A 22937-nucleotide genomic window follows, 5' to 3' on the forward strand; every position below is an offset into this window, starting at 1 on the left:
TAGTAGTAGATTTATTTAGAAGTATAATATCATCTGAATAAAGCAAAAAGCTGAAATTAACTTCTCCAATTCTGATATCATGTTTACTACCACTTTCCTTCATAATGTGATCCATATAGATTATGAATAACAGAGGAGATAATGTACATCCTTGTCTCAGACCAGATTTAACATTAAACCATCTTCCATACTTCAATTCTAACTGCTGACTTACAACTCAAATAAAGACTAAGTATTGCTTGATATAATGTCCCATTGACACCATATAACTGTAGCATATTGAATAGCTTCTCTCTTGGCACCTTGTTATATGCCTTTTCCAAATCAACAAAACTTAAATACAGATCTTTGTTATATTCCCATACTTTCTCAACTATTTGTTTGTAAAGTGAAGATCTGATCCTGACAGCCTCTATTTGGCCTGAATCTAGCTTGTTCTTCAAGCTTTTCTTTCACAATTCTTCTCAACCTTTTCTCAAGTATACTTGCATAGAGCTTGCCAGGTACACTCGGTACAGAAATACCTCTGTAATTCTCACACTCAGTTTTATTTCCCTTTTTATATATGGGTACTATTAGAGCATTAGAGCTCTACTCCAATCATTAGGAATTCATCCCTCTGTCCAGGCTTTCTGAACTATGCAGTGCAGCCCCTCTAAGACTTATACCACCATACACAGCACATTTCTGGTCAAATATCATCTACTTCTGCTGGCTTTCCACATTTCAAGCCTTTGATGGCTTTTTCTACTTCAAGTATAGATATGTATTCCTGACTGTATGCCACGTATATAAAGGGATTATTGCAATTAATTTCGATGTGCTAATCAAATCTCGTGTTAAGCAAGGGATACCTGTAGTACTAAGTACATGGCTGGAATTTGATGATAAAATTAAATATATAAAAAAAGTTTATATCTTCATATGTGAGCATTTCTGGTTGAATATCATCTATTCTGAATGCCATTTTGCATTTCAGGCTTTTGAAAAAAATATATAAAAAAGCTATCTATCAAAGCTTGAAATGCAAAAAGGATAGATAACATTTTAACCAGAAATGCTGCCATATGGAGAGTTTTTTTTTAAGTTTTTTTTTTATCATCATCAAATTCCAGCCATGTACCCTCAAGGGGAGCCTCAGGAAGCACTCTGTCCCTGGAATGGATGACCTACCACCAGAATTCTACAAAGGTTTCTGGCACAGGATGTAATAGTACTAAGGTATCCCTTGCTTAATGCGAGATTTGATTAACACGGCAAAATTAAGTAGAATTCTCATAAATCAATCTATAAAAACAGGAGAATAAAACAATTTGAGAATAACAGAAAGGTGCTTAAGGGTCAAAGCTGTTGAACTGAGAGGAGACCTCCACATAGCCTTTAAAGGAATGCTGAGAACCGACCAGGATTTCTTACCTAATGTCCAACCCTCACCTTTTCATGGTGCAACCTGTTGGGTATCTACCTGGATACTGAACGAATGAGGATGGGCTGGCAATTTGGAATTTAGCCGACCAAATTGTATTCCTATTGGTTAAATTAAAATTACAAAATTATGGTACAACATGACAAAATTTCATACCAGCTGGGGCGTCACCCGGTTAAACAAGGCCAGAAGTACAAATTCCAGACGATTTGAGTAGAGCTCTCATTGTACCCATATATAAAAAGGGAAATAAAACTGAATGTGAGAATTACAGAGGTATATCCCTACTGAGTGTTCCTGGTAAGATATATGCAAGTATACTTGAGAAACGGTTGAGAAGAATTGTGGAAGAAAAGCTTGGTGAAGAACAAGCTGGATTCAGGCCAAATAGAGGCTGTCAGGATCACATTTTCACTTTACGACAAATAGTCGAGAAAGCATGGGAATATAACAAAGATCTGTATTTAAGTTTTGTCGATTTGGAAAAGGCATATGACAAGGTGCCAAGAGAGAAGCTATTCAATACGCTACAGTTATATGGTGTCAATGGAGCATTATATCAAGCAATACTTAGTCTTTATTTGAGTTGTAAGTCAGCAGTAGAATTGAAGTACAGGAAGCCTGTTTAATGTTAAATCTGGTGTGAGACAAGGATGTACATTATCCCCTCTGTTATTCATTATCTATATGGATCACATTATGAAGGAAAGTGGTATTAAACCTGATATCAAAATTGGAGATGTTAACGTCAGCTCTTTGCTTTATGCGGATGAAGTTATACTTCTAAATAAATTCGCTACAAGTGTGCAAGATTCTCTGACTAAATTGAATAACTGTTGTAATAGATATGGTATGAAGGTCAGTAGTAAAAAGACAAAGACAATGAAAATAGGTAGAATTGTTGAAAATGTCAACTGTGTTGTGAATAGAGAACCTGTGGAACAAGTAAAACATTTCAGCTACTTAGGCTTGATTTTTAGTGAAGATGATAAATTAAATATGGAAATAGACAACAGAATCAACAAAGCTGATATTGTAGAAAGTCAATTGAATAAATTCATATGGAATAGGAGAGAAATTAGTCAGAACACTAAATTAGCTGTATACAAAATAGTGTTCAAACCAGTTTTAACTTATGCATCTGAGAGCTGGGTCAGAAGTAAAACACTTGATCAAAGACTAGAGACCGCAGATATGAGAGTCCTAAGAAAGATTAGAGGCATGAACAGATGACATCAGTGGCAATATCATATTAAAAACAAGACTATTAGGAAGGAACTTGACATTGTTGGCATCCAGGAATGCATTAGCAGAGCTTATCTCAGGTGGTGTGGTCACTTAAATAGAATGTGCAAGGAAAGATTAGCAAAACAAGTGTTCTCTGCCAGGTGGATTGATATGGTACAAAGAAATATAAGATCTTGTAATGTTGGAGTCTTGACAAGTAACAGACTGATTTGGAAGAAAATTGTAGATAGGGAGTTAGTAATGATGTAAATTTTTCATGTAGTACTATCATATCCTCTACACCCCTTAAGGGTACATGTCAGGAATTTGATGATGGTGATGAGAATAACAGAACTACTGTTATAAGTTTTCCAGGTATGATTTATGAAAGTGAAATTTTTAAGACTAACAAAAATTGTGCAATAGAAATGTGGAAAAAAATGCAGTAACAGAGAATAGAGAAGAAAGTGGATTCATGCCAAATAGAGGTTGACAAGATCAGGTTTTCATTTCATGCTATATAGTTGAGAAATCATGAGAATATAATAGGGATATGCATTAAGTTTTGCAGATCTGAAAAATGCATATAAATAAGTGCTCAGAGTAAAGCCATACAATTATATGGAATAAATGAACATTATAATACATAGTCTTCAATTAAGTGTTGTCATTCACCAGACCTGCAGGAAAAACAGGCAGGTGATGTTATATTATGAAAGGATGTACATATTCCAAATTGTTTTCATCATCTATATGAATTGCATTGTGAAAGTAAGTGGCATTGAACCTGATATTAGAATCAGATATTAAACATCATTTTGTTTATGCTAATTATCTGCCTGTAAACATAGTGAGTACAAGCCTCAGGATTCTGTAACTAAATTGAATAACTGCTATAACAAATTTGAAATTAAAATCAGCAATAAAAAGATCAAACTATGAAAACAGGCAACAGAATGTGCAAAGTATAGCAGAGAATCTGCTCAAAATATGAAAAATATAATAAGAGAGAAATTACCTAAAACACTAAACTAGCAGTATAGAAGAAAATGTTCAAACCAATTATGTATTTAAGAATTGGGTTAGAAATAAATTAGATCCAAAATCAGAGACCACAGATAAGAAGGTTCTAGGGGAAATTAAGGCAAAGCAGATGAAATCAATCGTAGAATCGTATTAATGGAGATTTTAAGAAGGAACCTGACACTGTTAGCATTCAAGAATGTGTGAACAGAGTTAATCTAAGGTGATATGATACTTAATCAGAATAGAAGAGGAAAGGTTAGCAAAACTTCTGTTTGATGACAAGATGGCAAAAAAAAAGCCTTAGAAAGACTATGATCTAGGTGAATTGATTTAATCACACTATATTCCTGTTTTTCATCATCTTTATGGATTTGAGGCCCATTATGAAGAAAGGCCATATTATGCCTGATATCCAATTGGAGATTCAATCTCACTTCTTTATACTGATATTTGTAAATTAAAGATACCAAGAAATTATATACTTGGTTTAATCCTTTATCCAAGTGTAAGCAAACAAAGTTTGCACCTGAAATATAAACAGGACAAGGCAACTTGTAGATAGAAGCTAATGACTTCACATCACTTGCCTTAGTAATGCAAAGCACATATCTTTACGGGTATGTATAATGCTATGGTTAATAGGAGGGTTACTACCCAGACCGGTTTCAACCTTTATTGAAATCTCATCAGTGGGAGCCAGACCCAGAGGTGATACACTAAGTTTGAATCTATTCCAGCTGCCTTTCCACCTGCCAGGTTTCTTGATGGGTTTTTTTTTCTACTTCAAGTATGGATATGTATTCCTGATTGCATGCCTGTTGAGTGTTTTTGTACCACTGTCAATGTTTGTTTCATTTAGCAATTTTTTTGAAGTACTCCAAACATCAAGGATATCTTTTTCTCCAGTTTTTCATGTCACCTTTAGTATCTCTAAATTCCTTTTACACTGTTCTTTTCTCAATTTCTGAGCTTTTTTAATAGCCACCAGAATATTTTGCTACCTTCCTGATATTTATTTTCTGTGTTCTTGCCAAAGTCTTCCCATGACTTGTTTATCTAGTTTTATACAGTGTTTAGTTCCCCCCCCCCCCCCCCATTTGTCTCTGTAATCTCTAAGGGCACAAGCTTACTTACTTGCCAGGAACTTTTGACATGCTATCTTCTTTTCTTTCACTGCCTCTTTAACTTCCGGTGTCCACCATGGAGTTTTGATTTTTCTATCCTTACACACCTCACCACATACCTCTCTGGCTGCATCAATCATGGTTTTCTTCAGAACTTACCACTGAATCTAAGGTTTGGTTCCTGTTCTCAAACACTTTCATTTTTTATTAGATAATGTTTGTATATTTCAGTCTACAGTTCACATATGAGAGCAGCTCAATTTTTCTTCACTTTAAAACTTTCTTACATTTTTTTTTTTTTTTTTAAATATTAAATTCAATTTTATCCAGAAAAATGATCAAGTCTAAATAGTAATCACTTCCAATTTCAAATTCTCTCTACAATCTAGTGTCCTGCACCAGTGAGAAAACATCACTGTCAACAATGACAGTCAATGAGACTTATTTCTTGCCTCTTCTCTCAATGTGAATTTGTGCACTTTTTTATGTTGGAACATTGTGTTAGTAATAACCAGTCCATATCCTGAGCAGAAATCCAACAAGTATTTGCAATTATTAGCTTTGCTCTTTTCTCCATATTTTCCCAAAATATTTTTGTATGTCTCACAATCATTTCCTACTCTGCTATTTAGATCCCCAACAAGTCCCAACTTTTCCTTTTTCATTGTGGCAACTGCTTCTCTAAAGCCTCAAAAATTTCCTTCACTTCTACCTTAGTAGAACCTTCTGTGGGACCATAGGCACAAATAAGTATCATTGTCTAGTTCCACATCACTCTACTTGATATTGCTTACCATTCAAGAAGATTAGCCTTGTATTTAGTGTTGAATATTATAGCTACTCCTTTTCCTTGATTGTCATTGCATGAATATAACATTTTAGCTTTTTTTTGTTTCAGTCATCCCTATTATGTCAATCTGGTACTTATCAATTCTTCTGCCATTGAAGCTTATGTTAATAGTACCAATTGCAAACTCTGGTGATCTTGAGGTGGGATGTGTTTCAGGATTTGTTTCAGTAGTTGACTTTTTCCTGTTTGCTCTGGTTTCCTAACAAAAAAAAGGGCCTTGTTTAATTAGGCAACACCTCAACTGGTGAAATTCTGTCGTGTTGTACCATAATTTTATTTGTGGTTTAAGCCATTAAGAATACAATTTGGTTGGTTTAATTCCTAATTGTCAGCTCATCCTCATTCGTTCATTATCCAGGTAGATACCTAATAGGATGCACCACAAAAAGGTGAGGATTGGATATTAGGTCAGAAGCCATGGTCAGTTCTCCACCTTCCTTTAAAAGCTGTAAATATTACTGATTTTCAGTGCTTCACAATATACTGGCCTTCAAGGCAATTGAGCTGATCAATGAGAACAATATTCCTTGTCTGGTAAGAACAAATCAATCACCCAATAAACCCCTGTTTAAGGCAAGTGTTTCTTGAATGTAACAAACACAATCAGAAACTGACTGACCAACATCTACAGTTATTCCTGCAGGTTCAATTGTACCTGTTTGTATACCGTTTCTGTAATACAAGAATACCCTAAAATGATCATGAGACAGAAATATTAGGCGGTTCAAATGATAGAAATTCACGATCCAATAAATCAAATTTCTTCCTAATTTAGAATAAACATATAGTATAACTTTGTTTTCAGTCTGCTTCTGTTATGTGGGGGAAGAGGGAGGGGGAGGCTGCTTGGAAAAAGAATGAGGACCTGCGATTCATATACCAAATTGAAAAAAAAAAAAATCTGAAGACTATCAATAGCATTACTATCTCACAAATCTTCCAGGATAATGATAACCTACCTCCAAATAATCATCAGCCAAGGTTCAAGAGCAAGTTCCAAAATGCATCCTGGCCAGTACACAACTAATAATTTTAAATGTTATTGAGCACAATAAGATTTGCATAGTATTTTTTCCTTATCATATGAAGTAAAACCACTTCAACCAATAAGCAGGTTAAAAGTAGTCTAAACCTACCAATCACATTCTCTAATATTCCATTTAGATGCTTAGCTAATGTGCTACTTTTTTGTTGTCACAATTTTTGCATATTAATCTGATGCTAGGCATAACATTAAAAGATAAGCGAAACACCTGAATAAGAAGCCAGACTCACATCACTGACATCATTCTTCATCATAAGCAACTAAAATGGAAATGGGCCAGACATCTAACCAGGAGAGAAGATGCACGATGGGACCACTATAGTAACGAACTGGATTCCAAAAGGGAAACGAGGCCAAGAACGTCCTAAAAGAAGGTGGAGTGATGAACTGTCAAAATTTGTCGTGAAAAATTGGTCAACCATTGCCAAGAACAGAGAAAAGTGGAAAGAACTGGAGGAGGCCTTCGTCCAGCAGTGGACAGAAAATGGTTGAAAAGAAGAAGAATCTGATGTAAAATATGAAAAAGAGTCAGAGATCAGGAAGTTGGAAAAAACCTATATTACATCTGCAAAGTGTGAGGCTGGAGGTTAAAAATGAAAGCAGGAAATGCTGTCTTTGGGCAAAACAGTGCAGAGAAAGTTATAAAGAACAAGAGGACAAGAGTGGGTGACATTTAGTAGGTTTGAAGCTGGACATTAACCATATTTTACTAGCAGCTGTTGGTGTTTTGAAATGAAAGCACAAAGGCAGCAGCTAGGTCAGTAAAACACTGCCCGTGAAAATGCATCCTAAGGCAGAAACAGAATCTATGAGAAAGTGAATGAAGTGAACCTGTGATGTGCCTGAGGGTGGGGAGGGGGAAATTTTTACTTAACTTATTGGCTTTCTCTGAATATCATTATTCCTATATGATTCCCCCCCCCCAAAAAAAAAAACAGAGGAATGATGTACATGAATATCTTTCTGACATTACTTTATGGAATATTCTAGAAATAACAAAAAAATAAAAATAAAAATAAAACAATGTTTACTTACAGTGCCTAATATTGTCAGAGAATGCTGGATCTTGGATAGCTTTCTTCAAAAAATTAAGCATGGACTTCAGTAATGCAGCTCGTTGTGGAAAACATTGCACTCCTATAAATCCCAATATTTACAATTAAGAAAAATATGCAGAAAAACCTAAACAATTATTTTATCATTTGAGAGCAATACATTAAAAATCCAATGCAGTTTTACAATGATTCAACTAGAATTACTGAAATAAACTTAAGTTTACTAAAAACGGTATAATTATAGAATGATGTGAATAATGTGAATTGACATTGATGGCAACTATATGTAAAGTCACTCCATCCCAAGCTAATTCAGCTGATGTGAAGTGAAAAGCCTCCATAAACAGTAATCTGGTCATGAACATACTTCCTATACAAACTATTTCCTTACATTTGGGTACAAAATTAAAACAAGAATATAATTTGCCTATTATTGATTACTAATCAAAATTTCTTTCTGAAACTACTACATCTATATAAAAATATGGTGATACACCATTTTGCTACTTGAATATGGAAATATGCATGTCTGCAAAAAAGTGCTTTATATTATGGGATAATAAATCAACTGATGTAAAAGCCCTACTTATAAGAACCCCAGTCATGAAGATACTTCATGCACAACTTTGCTTATACTTGGGAAGATTAAAGCAAGAATATAATTCCTTCTCTATTATAATTTACTTGATTACCAAGCAAAAAACTTTCTACATCTATTAAAATAGGCAGAACATAGAAAACTACATTCTATACTACTAGTACTTACAGCTTCAACCTCTGCTACTATTATCTCTATATTCATTTCAGTTTATTTTACTATGGATTCCATCTTTAACAGATATCTAAATAATGTTGCCATATCATTATCTCTCTGGGATGTAATGTAGACTGCCTACTCGTGGTGCACCCTAGATAACACTAAATAGTCTACAGCGACAGGTGGATTCGTACTCTCCTAGTAGGACTCATGGACACAGGCTCTCAGATAACTGACACAAACCTACCGAGGATTTGAGAATCAAGAATATGGGCTTACTCTTAAAAATATGCCAGTTAAACATAGACGGCATAAGTAGGGCTAAATGCAAAGTTCTTACTAAGATCCTGAATTACCATCAAATAGTAGTAATGGAAATAAATTGTAGTAACGGAAACTCACACTAAGGACGATCTAGATCTACTAACGAGAGGGAAAATATATGGTTACAAGATGATTAACTGCATAAACCATCCTAAATATGGTGTTGCAACATATATAAAAAATGACATTTCTAATTATAAGATCTGTGAACCAACTTCCAGCAAGGACATATATAGTGTATCTATTATAATATCTGGTTATACTATAACTAATGTGTATAAACCTCCCTTAGCTAAATGGCCTGATCAAGTACTGTCCCAGCAACAACATCCAAGCATAATCCTGGGAGATTTTAATAGTCATCACTCCCTTTGGGGCTATAGAAAGGATGACCTAAATGGTACCCTACTAGTGAACTGGATGGAAAATCAAAACCTCTATCTGATCTTTGATGTGCCAAAGATAAACCAAGCTTTCTCTCCTCTAGATGGAGAAGAGGATATAACCCTGATTTGTGCTTCTGTACTGCAGCTGATTATGGTGGCCAAATTCCCATCTCTAGGAAAGTATTAGACAGTTTTCCAAATAGCCAATATTGACCTATAATCTATAAAGTCGGCCTAAATATTCCAATCATAAGAACAATTTTAAAACCTAGGTGAAACTTTCTCAAAGCTGACTGGGAATCTTTTAAGAAACAGGTTGACACTGTAATAAGATTCATCAAGCCCACTGTAAACAATTACAATAGATTTATTGGCATTGTTATTGGTGCTGCCAAACGAACCATTCCAAGAGGATTTTAGGAGAAAATATATCCCAAGCTGGAATAGTGACAGTGAAAAACTGTATAAGAATTCTCTAATAATAATAACCCTACAGTAGCCACTGAAGTCTCTTGACAATGATAGAAAAGACAAATGGATTAAAACAATGAACGATTTTAATTTTACTCATTCCAGTCGAAAAGCATGGTCCCTGATTACGAAGCTTGACCCTAAACTGCCTGCCACAGATCCAAAACACATTGCAAAGCATATAGTCTCAATGACTAAATATTCTCAAGATAAAGTAACTACAAGAGAGGTGAAACAAAAACTAAAAAATCTCAAAACAGATCTTCCACCATCATCACTATCTCAGGCTTTCACTTCCCAGGAACTTACCGAGGCAATTAACTCATTGAGGACTGGGAAGTCAGCTGGACTCTATAACATATACCCTAAATTCATTAACTGTGGACCAAAAACTATTCAATGGCTTACTGCTATGTACAATAATATGCCAGTTAAACATAGAAGGCATAAGTAGGGCTAAATGCGAAGTTCTTACTAAGATCCTGAATTACCATCAAATAGATGTAGTTGTAGTACAGGAAACTCGCACTAAGGACGATCTAGATCTACTAACGTGAAGGAAACTATATGGTTACAATATGATTACCTGCATAAACCATCCTAAATATGGTGTTGCAACATATATAAAAAATGACATTTCTAATGATAAGATCTGTGAACCAAGTACCAGCATACTTCACCAATTTTTAAAAGTTCTAAAATCATTGCTCTCTTAAAACCTGGCAAAGACCCTACAATTGCTTCCAACTACCATCCTATCGCTTTGTTAAGTATCTGCCTGAAACTTCTTGAAAGAATGCTATACAACAGAATTTCTTCAAGTATACACAAGAGAACTCCAGAGGAACAGGCTGGCTTCAAACCTGATAGAAGTTGTTGTGATCAAGTACTAGCCTTGACAACCTTTATAGAGAACCGCTTTGAAAAACAATTGAAAACAATAGCGGTATTCATGAACCTCTCTGCTGCCTATGACCAGTGTGGAGAGGGTCTTATCTTAAAATTCCTAGAAACTATCCCATCACCAAAACTAGCCAACCTAATTAATCAAATGCTAGCAGACAGATGGATACAAGTATCTCTCAACGAATCCCAAAGTAAAGATTTCTTTAAGATTAAAAATGGCCTACCTCAGGGGTCAGTTCTTGCCCCATTACTCTTTAACTTATATATTAGTGATATCCCAGAGACAGCATCATGGAGATCCATGTATACTGATGATATTGCCATTGCAACTCCACATTCCAAAAAGCTGAGAACACCTTAACTGAAGATCTGGCTGTACTTGATCAATACTTTAGACGATGGCGATTACAACCTTACCTGAACAAAACTGAAGGAGCATCCTTTCATTTAAGTAATATCCAGGCCAACTATATCCTAAAAGTTTACTTCAGAAATAAACAGGTGAAATTTAACAATCATCCAAAATACCAAGGAATTACCCTAGACAGAAGTTTGACATTTAAATATCATCTAGAAAATATTGCTGGGAAATTAAAAACTCATAGTAATATAATGCATAAACTTGCTGGTACTTCTTGGGGTGCTGATGCCAACTGCAACACACTGCGTACTACCACACTGTCTTTGGTCTATTCCACAGCAGAGTACTGTGCTCCTGTGTGGCTCAGCGCACATGCTTCTTTGGTCGATGTCCAGCTGAATCAAACTATGAGGATAATCTCTGGAGCTTTAAGATCTACTCCTGGCTACTGGCTTCCAACTCTCAGTAATATAGCCTCTCCCTCGCCCTGCAGGACCCAAGCCTTAAGCAAACTATGGACAAAAATAATTGGAAACAGTTCTTCTTACCTATCCACCAAGACATTTCCTTACATACTTCACAAAGACTGAAATCCAGGAACCCTGCCTGGAGGAGTGCAATACAAATAAACGACCAGAACTTTGACCTACGCGAGTCATGGAGAGAGTATTGGTTTCAACATCCTCTAATCTTCAAATACCCATCTCAAATCTGACATCTCGTCTGGAGGGTTTTAATCTCTCTAGACATGTATGGACCACTTTAAATTGGATCAGAACAGGACATGTAAGCATCTCTTGCATAAATGGAACTGGTCCGATACTCCAAACTGTGAATGCAGAAGAGGGATCCAGACTATCAATCACATTGTGCTTGAGTGCCCTAATCTACTCATTCTTGGGGTTCTAAAGAGGACTTTTTTAAACTGACCCCAGAATCCCTGGAGTGGATCCGGGATTTAAAGATTAAGCTCCGACTCCTGATTCTTAATTTTAATGTTTAATCATTTCAACCTAGTGTACCCCTTTTAATATGATTTTTACAATTTTTTATACTGTTTTATGTAATTGGTATGTTTTATTCTGAGACCTGTACATCATACGATAAATAAATAATCTCTCTTCAAATAGTTAAAACATTTCCCTCTATTAATTATAAAACCTGATTTCTCATTAATGTCTCCTTTGTCCAACTTATGTGTAAAGTCAACCCAGTCTACTTTTTTTTTAATGTTTCTTTCTGATTTGTGATTTCACTCATGAAACGTAAACTTACTGTACTGTGGTACCATGAGTGGGGTAATTTCATTAAATTTTATAATTTTTATCTAATCTTAAAATCATGTCGGATTAGTGATCTGACATCAGACAAAGCTATTCAATGACCAGCTAAAGATAATCACAGTGGGATTTGAACCTACAGACTGTCAGTTGAAAAGAAGATACACTAGTCACTAATCCAACCACACTAGCAAGACCCACAACTTACAAACAATTCTATCATCATTTGACACAGTCTTTATTCAATTCTAAAAAGCCCCTCCCCCAGTTATTAAATGATTTTTACTTCATAATCTGTGCAGCTCAGGATGCCCTTTGGTTGAAAAGACCTAGATCATTTTGTTCAAAAAAAAAGCCTTAAGGGCTTTTTTCAACAAAAGGTGAGTTAGCCAATCTCATATAGAAGTAGTGTGGATTTGACTTCACGCAAAGTCTTTTAATTCCATTCAATTTCAATTCAGCCTAGAAGAACACACAATTCACAGACATATAGACAATGCAGCTAATATTAACCAATTTATGATAAGCAGTATCAGGTTTCAAAGTAGTCAAGTAAATTGGCCATGTCAGGTCACTGAGTGAAAAGATGATTCTTTAACTCACTCATGGCACTGGTATGTTTCTTTTCTTTACCTACTTTCACTTGGCTCACACATCTGCTATTTCTATAATTCCATCTTAAAGTTTTTCCCATTCCTCAAGTACATTGATCTGTAACCAACTTATGGTCTTTGATCTGTATAATATTCAAAACTCAAATTCTTGCTTTATTTCAGTCAGTTCTCTCTCTCTTGTAAAATTTGCACCAGAAAGGCAGGTTTAAAAAACCAGTGATCATCTAAAGCAGGGGGTCCAAACTTCTTTGACCGTCGACCCCTTCAGGAATTTCTTGACTTTTTTTTTTAATCAACCCCCCCCTCTATTTTACTATTATGTAATTATAATAGGACAAGCAAAAAAGACGCTTATGTGAGTTTTTAGATTGTTTATTTTATAGTTACAGTGTTTACTGTATGCATAATATAGTATGTTATTATATTGGCTTAACGTCAAAGGGATACGTTTTTGACGTTCTTCTTAACATTACATATTTGATAGGAGGGATAAATAATATATAAAATATATTTATATAAAACCACCGACATCCCTTTATTGGCTCTTCTTCTGTGTTCACTGGGCATCTACAGATGCCATATGGTCACTCCGATGCTCGATGTTCCACACTAGGCGTCGCAATGTAGTCCTGTTATTTGCCCTTCTGGCAGCCTCAACTGTCTGAAGATCAGTCACTCCACACACGCTATCCATCCATCTCATTGATGGTCTACCCCTGCCTCTTTTTCCAGGAACTTTACCTTCTATTACTGTTTTGAGTAGTCCTCCTTCCATCCTTTCTACGTGTCCAAAATATTTTAACTTTCTTCTGTCAATATCCCTACGGAGTCTTAAAGTTCTACTAATCTTTTCTAACACCCATTAATGTGTATGCCTTTCAGTGTATGATATCCTCAACAGTCTTCTGTAACACCACATCTCAAAAGCAGATATCCGTTTCTTATCTGACTTCTTTAGGTTCCAAGTCTCACTTCCATAAGTCGCTGTTGGAAAAATAACTGCATCCAGAATCCTCAACTTTGTTCCCATGGAGTTAGATCCATCCTTCCAGATTTTAGACAGGTCTCTGACTGTTGTTTTAGCCATTCCTAACCTTTTTCTTACATCTTCTGAACAGCAATTCTTCACATTAATAATGGATCCCAGGTACTCAAACTTGCTGACTTCCTTAATTCTTTCTCCATTAAGATAGATTTGTTTCTCAAGAGCTTCTCTGTTTGTTTTTCCTTTGAGAACCATGGTCTTTGTCTTGCTAGAATTGAGTTGAAGTCCTCTGTTATTACTGATCTTGTTAACTTTGTCAAGAATTAGTCCTAGTTCTTCCATGTCATTACAAAGGAGTACTGTATCATCAGTGTACCTCAGATTACTGATCAATCTACCTCCTATCGTAATTCCCGTTCTGAGCTCATCCAATGCTTCACGCATGATGTCCTTTATTGGTAAATACATCATTTTGGCCTACTTGATTGGCCTCCGTAACTATTTTCATGACCTTGCTCCATCTTACGGGTCCTATTCATGTCATGGTTCCCATGACTCACTCTTAATTGCGTTGTCATTCAGGATGGAGGTAATCCAAGTTAACTGAATTAAATATTACCCGTACAAGGATGTCTTATATTTTTCTATCGACCCTAACAATGTTATATCGACCCCTGATCTAAAGCAACAACTGCAAATGGTAAATGAAGACTTTTTTTTTTTTTTTTTTGATTAATTGAATTGAACGTTTATATAATTTATATATCTAAAACCATACACCAAGTATTTCTAGGTTATATAGATTTAGTTCACACCACAAATATCATTTAAGTATCTCCTTCCATTAATGTAGTCATGTACCTTGAAAACAACTGGCTTTCTCCAAACAATGACTCAGGTATTCACTTATCTTTCTCTAAAGATAAGTGAATACCTGAAACTAGAGAAATTTTAATAAAAAAAAAAATGTTTAATTAAATAACTATACAAACAATTACATTAAGAAATTGTAAGAGATGCCCCTTTCTTACACGTGCATGTTTGAAATTTCAGTTCGGGAATCTCAACTAAAACAAAGAAAATAAATTACTTTACAACGTTCTCTAGGATTTAACAAACTATAGTTTTTAGCTATAGTAGGTAAACAACAAACAAAACATTCCATTAGTAATTTTCTCTAGGATTGAACTATGTAACCTGACTCTGTGACTTAAATACAAATTATTTCAAAAACATTACCTCACTCCAGAAAGTTAACATGAAGACAATATATATATTAAATTCTTTGCCCTACAGTTCTACAAATAGCCTTCATTACATATATTCAATTCCTATCCTTAACAGAATAATAGTTTCTTCTTGTCTTCACTATTCTATAATACACTCACTCACACACACAATCAAACACTTGTGATAGTGTATTAATGACACTGTGTGTAATACAGAATTATAATGAATAAAGAGTAGATATACCTTGTGCTAAAACCTACTTTTCCAAACTTCAGCTAGCTACTGTTATTTTTTTCCCACAAAAACTATATTCAAGGCCTTCTAGATTATCTTTTAGTTCACAAACAATTTGAAATAAATTAAATACTTTCAGATAAATCCAATATTCTCCAAATACATTCCTATAACACTTTCTTCTGTCAAAAATGGCTGCTTGTAACCACCAAGTTTCTAAGCCATAACAAAACAATATTCAAAGCCTTCCACATTATCCTCAATGATCATATACCATTTGAAAGAAATTACTACTTTCATTATATTATATTCAAGATATAATATGAAATTATTAATTTCTAATTATATCTTGCATATCTCCCTACAACTACAGCTGCCTTGTAACTCTCGTTACCAAGCCATCAGTTTTTTTTCTTCTCTCTACTTTTCCATGCGCATTCACATGCCAGCTTCAAAATCGCTGGTACTGGCCAAAAAACAGCATAGTGTTTCAACTATGTTTATTTTCTTTTCAAGTCCACATGTATGTCTGTTATCATTATGAGACATTGTCATGATCAGTAATAAATTTATAAACTAAAGTTAAAAATCGTTTTTTTAATAAGATTTTACAAAATGAATTACATAACAGTTTCTTTATGGAGAAAAAGACAAGTGCACTTTGATTACAACTAAATTAAATTCCATAACAGAGTATTAAAGGAATACTATTGCATTTAGTAAATGGAAGGAAGAATATACATTTTATTAAATCTATTCCTTTGCAATTTCTTTCATTGCACTCCAATACTGTCATATTTAACATTCCATGCTTCTAAGGCACTTCTGACCAAATCAAATCGACCCCCAGACCTTGGTCTTCCTCTGTCTCTTTCCTGCAATCTTGGCATCTGTTTTGCTAATCTTTCTTCATTCATGTTACTTAAGTGGCCATATCACCTTAGATTAGCTCTCCTGACAGATTCTTAAATGCTAATAATGTCATGTTCCTTTCTAATATATTCACTTTTAATATGATTCTGCTATTGATGCCATCAGTTCACTCCCCTAATTTCAAAAATCAGCAGAGTGAATTCACTATACAAGGATGAAATAATCTGACATATTTTTGACATTATCCCAACTATACTTTGCAATTCTGTGGTGCTGTCTTTTCTCAAACCAGTTTTTTTCCAATTTTAATATAATTTCTGATATAAAAATATATCAACTTTGTTCTTCCTCATTTCTGACCCAAATTAAATGGCTGCATTCTTTTTTTTCCCTACTCCTCTTTTATCTTTTCCAACCAATGCATTAAAACTTCCTAAAATGATTATTTTCAATAATATTCCTCCAACTGCTCCTCAAATGTCTTTACGTCTATACAACTGAACAGCAAAATTTGTTTCCCATTTAACTCAGATACAAACCTCATTATTCTATAACCAGTTCCATCATACTGAGTAATTATGTCATTTACTTCTTTTACTGATTATAAAACCAACACTCATTTTGAGAAGTCATCAAAATAAAACAGTTGCCTTTCAAATTCCACTCACTCAAATCCCAAAACATCTAATTTCCTCTCCATATATAGCATCCACTATCTGCTTATTTTCCTCCCCTGTAACTATCAAACACCATCATAATCAAATTCCTGATATATACCCTCAAGAGGGGGGTGCAAGATATGATAATACTACATGAAAAATTTACATGATTACTAACTTCCTATCTACAATTTTCCTCCAAATCAGTCTGTTAAATGTCAAGACTCCAATATTATCAGGTCTTATATTTCTGTCTTCTAAGGTACTTTTTACTGTATCAATCCACCTATACCTTGGTCTTCCTGTGGGTCTTTTTCCTGAAACCTGGCAGAGAACACTTGTTTTGCTAACCTTTCCTCTCCCATTCTGCTTAAGTGACTATACCACCAGAGAAAGGCTCTGCTAGTGCATTCCTGGATGCTGACAATAAAGTTTTTTCCTAATATCCTCATTTTTAATATGATACTGCCATCTGTTCGTGTCCCTAATCTTTCTCAGGACTCTCATATCTGCAGACTTTGGTCAAGTGTCTCCACCAAAGTTGACCCAAGACCAAGGTCTCTCTTGGTATTTGGTCAAGTGTCTTCTAACCCAGCTCTCAGATCCATAAGTTAAAATTGGTTTGAACACTGTCTTGTATATAGCCAATATAATGTTTCGGCTAATTTCTCTTATTCCATATAAATTTATTCAGTTGACTTCCTACCATACAAGCTTCGTTGATTCTGTTATCTAATTCCATATTTAATTTACCATCTTCACTAAAAATCGTGCTTAAGTATCTGAAATGTTTTACTTGTTCTATAAGTACTCCGTTCACAATTCAGTTCATATTTCCAATGTTTCTAACTATTTTCATTGTCTTTGTCTTTTTAATGCTGACCTTCATACCATATCCATTACAACAGTTAATAAATTTAGTCAGGGAAACATGCAGATTTGTAGTGGATTTATTTAGAAGTATAACATCATCTGCATAAAGCTGAAATTAACACCTCCAATTTTGATATCAGGTTTAATACCATTTTCCTTCATAATGTGATCCATATAAATAATGAATAACAGAGGGGATAGTGTACATTCATCTGACACCAAATTTAACATTAAACCATCTTCCTGTACTTCCTTCAATTCTAACTGCTGACTTACAACTCAAATAAAGACTAAGTATTGCTTGGTATAATGCCCCATTAACACCATATAACTGTAGTGTTTCAAATAGCTTCTCTCTTCACACCTTTTATGACAAGGTGTGAAGAGAAAAGCCTTTTCCAGATCTACTAAACTTAAATACAGATCTTTGTTATATTCCCATGATTTCTCAACCATCTGTCGTAAAGTGAAGATCTGATCCTTGCAGCCTCTATTTGATCTGAATGCAGCTTGTTCTTCACCAAGCTTCTCTTCCACTATTCAACCGTTTCTCAAGTATACTTGCATATATCTTACCAGGAACACTCAGTAATGAAATGCCTCTGTAATTCTCACATTATGAGAGCTCTACACCAATTATCTGGAATTCATCCCTCTGTCCAGGCCTTCTGAATTATGCAGTGAAGCCACTGCAAGACTTATTATACCTCTACATTTGAGCATTTCTGGTCAAATATCATCTACTCCTGTTGCCTTTCCACATTTCAGTCTTTTGATGCTTTTTGTATTTCAAGTAATATGTATTCCTCACTGGATGCCTGGTCAGGGTTTTTTTTTTTTTTTTTAATCACTGTGCTGTCATCACTGCTTGTTTTATTTAGCTAGTTAAGTAATTCCTCAATATATCAAGGATATTTTTTCCTCCTGTTTTCATATCATCTCTAATTCCTTTTAGAGCACTCTTTCCTCCATTTCTGAGTTTCTTCAACCTCCAGAATACCTTGTCACCTTCTTGATATTTATTTTCTATGTTCTTGCCAAGTCTTCTCATGAATTTTGTTTAGCTAGTTTTATGCAGTGTTTAGCTTTCTTAGATTTGTCTCTGTATTCTCTAAGAGCACAAGCTGACTTATTTGCCTGGAACTTTTGATATGCTTTCTTCTTTTCCTTCACTGCCTCGTCCACCATGGAGTTCTGATTTTTCTATCATTGCAGACAACCTCACCACATACCTCTCTAGCTGAATCAATCAGTGTTTTCTTCAGGGCTTGCCACTGAATCTCCAAAGTTTGGTTCCTGCTCTCAAACTCTTATTTTTTCTTGAATAATATTTGTATATTTTAGTATATATAAATATGGAAATAGACAATAGAATCAACAAAGCTGGTATGGTAGGAAGTCAAATGAATAAATTCATATGGAATAAGAGAGAAATTAGTCAGAACATGAAATTAGCTGTATACAAGACTGTGTTCAAACCAATTTTAACTTATGGATCTGAGAGCTGGGTCAGAACTAACACTTGACCAAAGACTAGAGGCCACAGATATGAGAGTCCCAAGAAAGATTAGAGGTGTGAACAGATGGCATCAATGGCAATATCATATTCAAAACGAGGATATCAGAAAAGAACTTGACATTGTCAACATCCAGGAATGCGTTAGCAGAGCTAATCTCAGGTGGTATTGGTCACAAACAGAATCGGTGAGGAAAGATTAGCAAAACAAGTGTTCTCTGCCATATTGGCAGGAAAACGACCCAGGGGAAGACCAAGATATAGGTGGATTGATACGGTACAATGTGCCTTAGACGATAGAAATATAAGATCTGATAATATTGGAGTCTTGACAAGTAATAGACTGATGATTTAGAGGAAAATTGTAGATAGGAAGTTAGTAATTATGTAAATTTTTCATGTAGTACTATCATATCTTGTACACCCCTTGAGGGTACATGTCAGGAATTTGATGATATTTTAGTATACAGTTCACATGTGAGAGCTTCAACTTTTATTCTCCTTGAAAGTTTCTTACATGTTCTTCTTTTCAATGTGAAATTCAATTTTATCCTGCTCAAGACTAAATGGTGATCACTTCCAGTTTCAAATCCTCTGTACATTGGTGTCCTGCATCAGAAGGAAAAATCACTATCAACAATAACATAGTCAATGAGACTTTTCTTATTTCTCGTGTCTTCTCTCCATGTAAATTTGTGCACATTTTTATGCTGGAACATTGTCTTAGTAATAACTAGTATATGTCCTGAGCAGAAATCCAACAGGTATTTGCCATTATTATTAGCTTTGCTCTTTTCTCCAAATTTTCCCAAAATATTTTTGCATGTCTGACAGTCATTTCCTACTCTGTTATTTAGATCCCCAACAACGACTAACTTTTCCTTTTTCGTTGTGTCAGTTGTTTTCTCTAAAGCCTCAAAATATTCCTCCACTTCTACCCTAATAGAACCTTCTGTGGGACCATAGGCACAAAAATAAGTCTCACTGTCCATTCCCCATTCTCAAATTTGCCCACATCACTCTACTTGAGACGGCTATCATTCAAAATGATTAGTCTCATATTTAGTGTTGAATACAATGGCTACTCCTTTTCCTTGACTATCATTGCCTGAATATAAAATTTTGTATTTATTGCTCAGAAAGATCTCAACCATTTTTTGTCTGGTAGTTATTCAATTCCTCAGCTAGTTCCATTTCTTTGCCATTCAGGCTTCTTATGTTGACAGTACTGATCTTGAACTCTGGTGATGTTGAGTTGTGTGTTTTAGGATTTGTTCCAGTAGATGACTTTTCATTGTTCGGCCTGTTTCCCTGGTAAAAGCAATGGAACCTTGTTTAACTTGGCAACACCCCAGCTGGCATGAAATTCTGGCATGTTGTATCATCATTTTATATTTTGGTTTAAGCCAATAAGAATACAATTTGGTTGGCTAAATCCAAACTGCCAGACCATCCTCGTCCATTCAGTATCTAGGTCCTAACAGGGTGCACCATGAGAATGTGATGATTGGACATTAGGTAAGAATCCCTGGTCAGTTCTCTGCATTCCGTTGAAGGCTATGCAGAGGTCTCCTCTCCTATATAGCTTTGACACTTAAGCACCCCATAACTATCAATGTATATTCAAATGCAACTATTCTCAATTTCCTTTAGAATTGAGTTCATTTATGTCAGTCCAACTTTGATTCCTTTTTAGATTAAATAATCCACTGCCAGTTTGCTAGGCATGTTTCTTTACCAGACTGCCAACTGACAGAAAATTCTGGCTTCCTGACAAATTTGCATTTACAAGACATCCCCACCCCCCCCACACACACACACTAATTCCAATACTGTTTCAAGCATCAGCTGAGACATGGGGATTGGACTATATCAGTAATAATAGTAACTGATGAGTGAAATAAATGTTAACTACATCAATACAAGATCTCCGACAATCTCCTGATGTTTTTTCCTGCCATCACAACATCACGTAGTTGTCCAACTAACCTTTCGCAGCAATATGCAATTTTTGTATGCATTACAAATAATCAGAAGTACATTAGAGAGATAACAATTTACCCTTTCTAGGTTCAGATTCTTCTTCTTGTTCATCTTTATCAGGCTCAGTTTGATTAACTCCTGAGGATGTTGATGCTCCATAATTTACCTGTTGATTTGTTTCTAACGATGGTGCAATATTCTCCGTCTGTACTTCTTCACTGAAAAAGATAAATGTTAAAAAAATCTACAAAAGTATATCTCAAAAAATAAGAGAAATACACTGAATTATTAATTAAGAGCTATCAAACTACCACAGGGTTAAATTTTGAATAACTTGTGGATATACTGAAATCTCGCTAAAGTAGTGATATTTGGTGTAGAAAAAGTAGTTGATTACTAAAGAAATACAAGATCGAAAGAATATTTAAAGGCACATGTGTTACAATCTGTGTGTAAATTTCATATAAAATTTTACACAAAGAAACAATATATACAATTTTGAATTACAACAGAAGATAAATAGCAATAGTTGAACAATTTTTATTACCATGCAAATGTAGTGTAACACAAAGTTTCAACATAGACAGTTAAAATTTGATGTGACTGCCTCCAGTAATTCTACAGACATACCATCTGTAATCAATTTCCTGGCACACGCGGCAGAGAATATCTGGCATAATTTCAGCAATGGCAGCAGTAATTATGGAACATAGCTCAACCAAATTGACTGATATTATTAGTGCAAACACTTAATCTTTTGCAATTCGCCCCAAGCAAAAATCTAACATAGGGTCAGGGGAACATGGTGGCCATGCTACAGGCACACCTCTACCAATCCATCTGCCTGGAAAATTGGTGTCGAGGTACTACCTTACATCTGTCAGGTAATGTGGAGGTCCTTCGTTTTGCTGGAAATATGTCCATTGTGGTCATCGGTAATTGTGGTATTATATACCTTTGTAGTGGTGCTTAAAGGTCAAAGCTATATAAATCAGAGGAAACCTCCACATAGCCTTAAAAGGAATGAGGATAACCGACCAGGGCTTCTAACTTAATGTCTAATACACACCCTGTTAGGTGTGTATTAGACACACCTAACAGGGTGTGTACCTGGACACTGAATGAAAGAGGATGGGCTGGCAATTTGGGATTTAGCCGAACAAACTGTATGCTTATTGGCTTAAACCACAATATAAAATGATGGTACAACATGATGGAATTTCACGCCACCTGGGGCGTCATCCAGTTAAAAAGTTCCCAATTGTTATTGCCAGGGTAAACAAGGGCGAACAGCAAAAAGTCAGCTACTGGAACAAATCCTAACACATACTCCAACTCAACATTAGAGTTCAAAATGGGTACTATCAACATGAGAAGCCTGAATGGCAAAGAAATGGGGCTAGCTAAGGAACTGGATAAGTACCAGATCGATATAGTGGGAGTGAGTGGAGGAAAAAAAAAAAAAACAGGATCCTTCTGAGCAATAAATATAAAATGATATATTCAGACAACGACAATCAAGGAAAAGGAGTACACATAGTATTTAACACTAAATCCAAGGCTAATCTTCTTGAATGGGGAACTGGAGAATGAGACTTATTTGTGCGTTTGGTCTCACAGAAGGTTCTACTAAGACAGAAGTGGAGGATATTTTTATAGGCTTTAGAGAAAAAAAATGACACCTTGAAAAATATTTTAGGAAAATTTGAAGAAAAGAGCAAAGCTAATAATA

The 22937-nt window shown here is 35.1% G+C and overlaps 1 protein-coding gene across 1 annotated transcript in view; it reads right to left on the bottom strand.

The window, feature by feature from the left end:
* HUWE1 (HECT, UBA and WWE domain containing E3 ubiquitin protein ligase 1) overlaps positions 1 to 22937 on the bottom strand; it is a 1068888-nt gene that overhangs the window by 809780 nt on the left and 236171 nt on the right. The window contains exons 19-20 of the mRNA XM_090396304.1: positions 21284 to 21423; positions 7734 to 7835 (exon numbers count right to left, since the gene is read on the bottom strand). Coding sequence (XP_090252430.1) covers positions 7734 to 7835; positions 21284 to 21423 — 242 coding nt within the window. The remainder of the gene's footprint in view (positions 1 to 7733; positions 7836 to 21283; positions 21424 to 22937) is intronic.

This window comes from Typopeltis vanoorti, chromosome 1 (genome assembly GCF_054136105.1).
Source record: "Typopeltis vanoorti isolate ZY-2024b chromosome 1, IOZ_Tvanoo_1.0, whole genome shotgun sequence".
Lineage (NCBI taxonomy): Eukaryota > Metazoa > Arthropoda > Arachnida > Uropygi > Thelyphonidae > Typopeltis > Typopeltis vanoorti.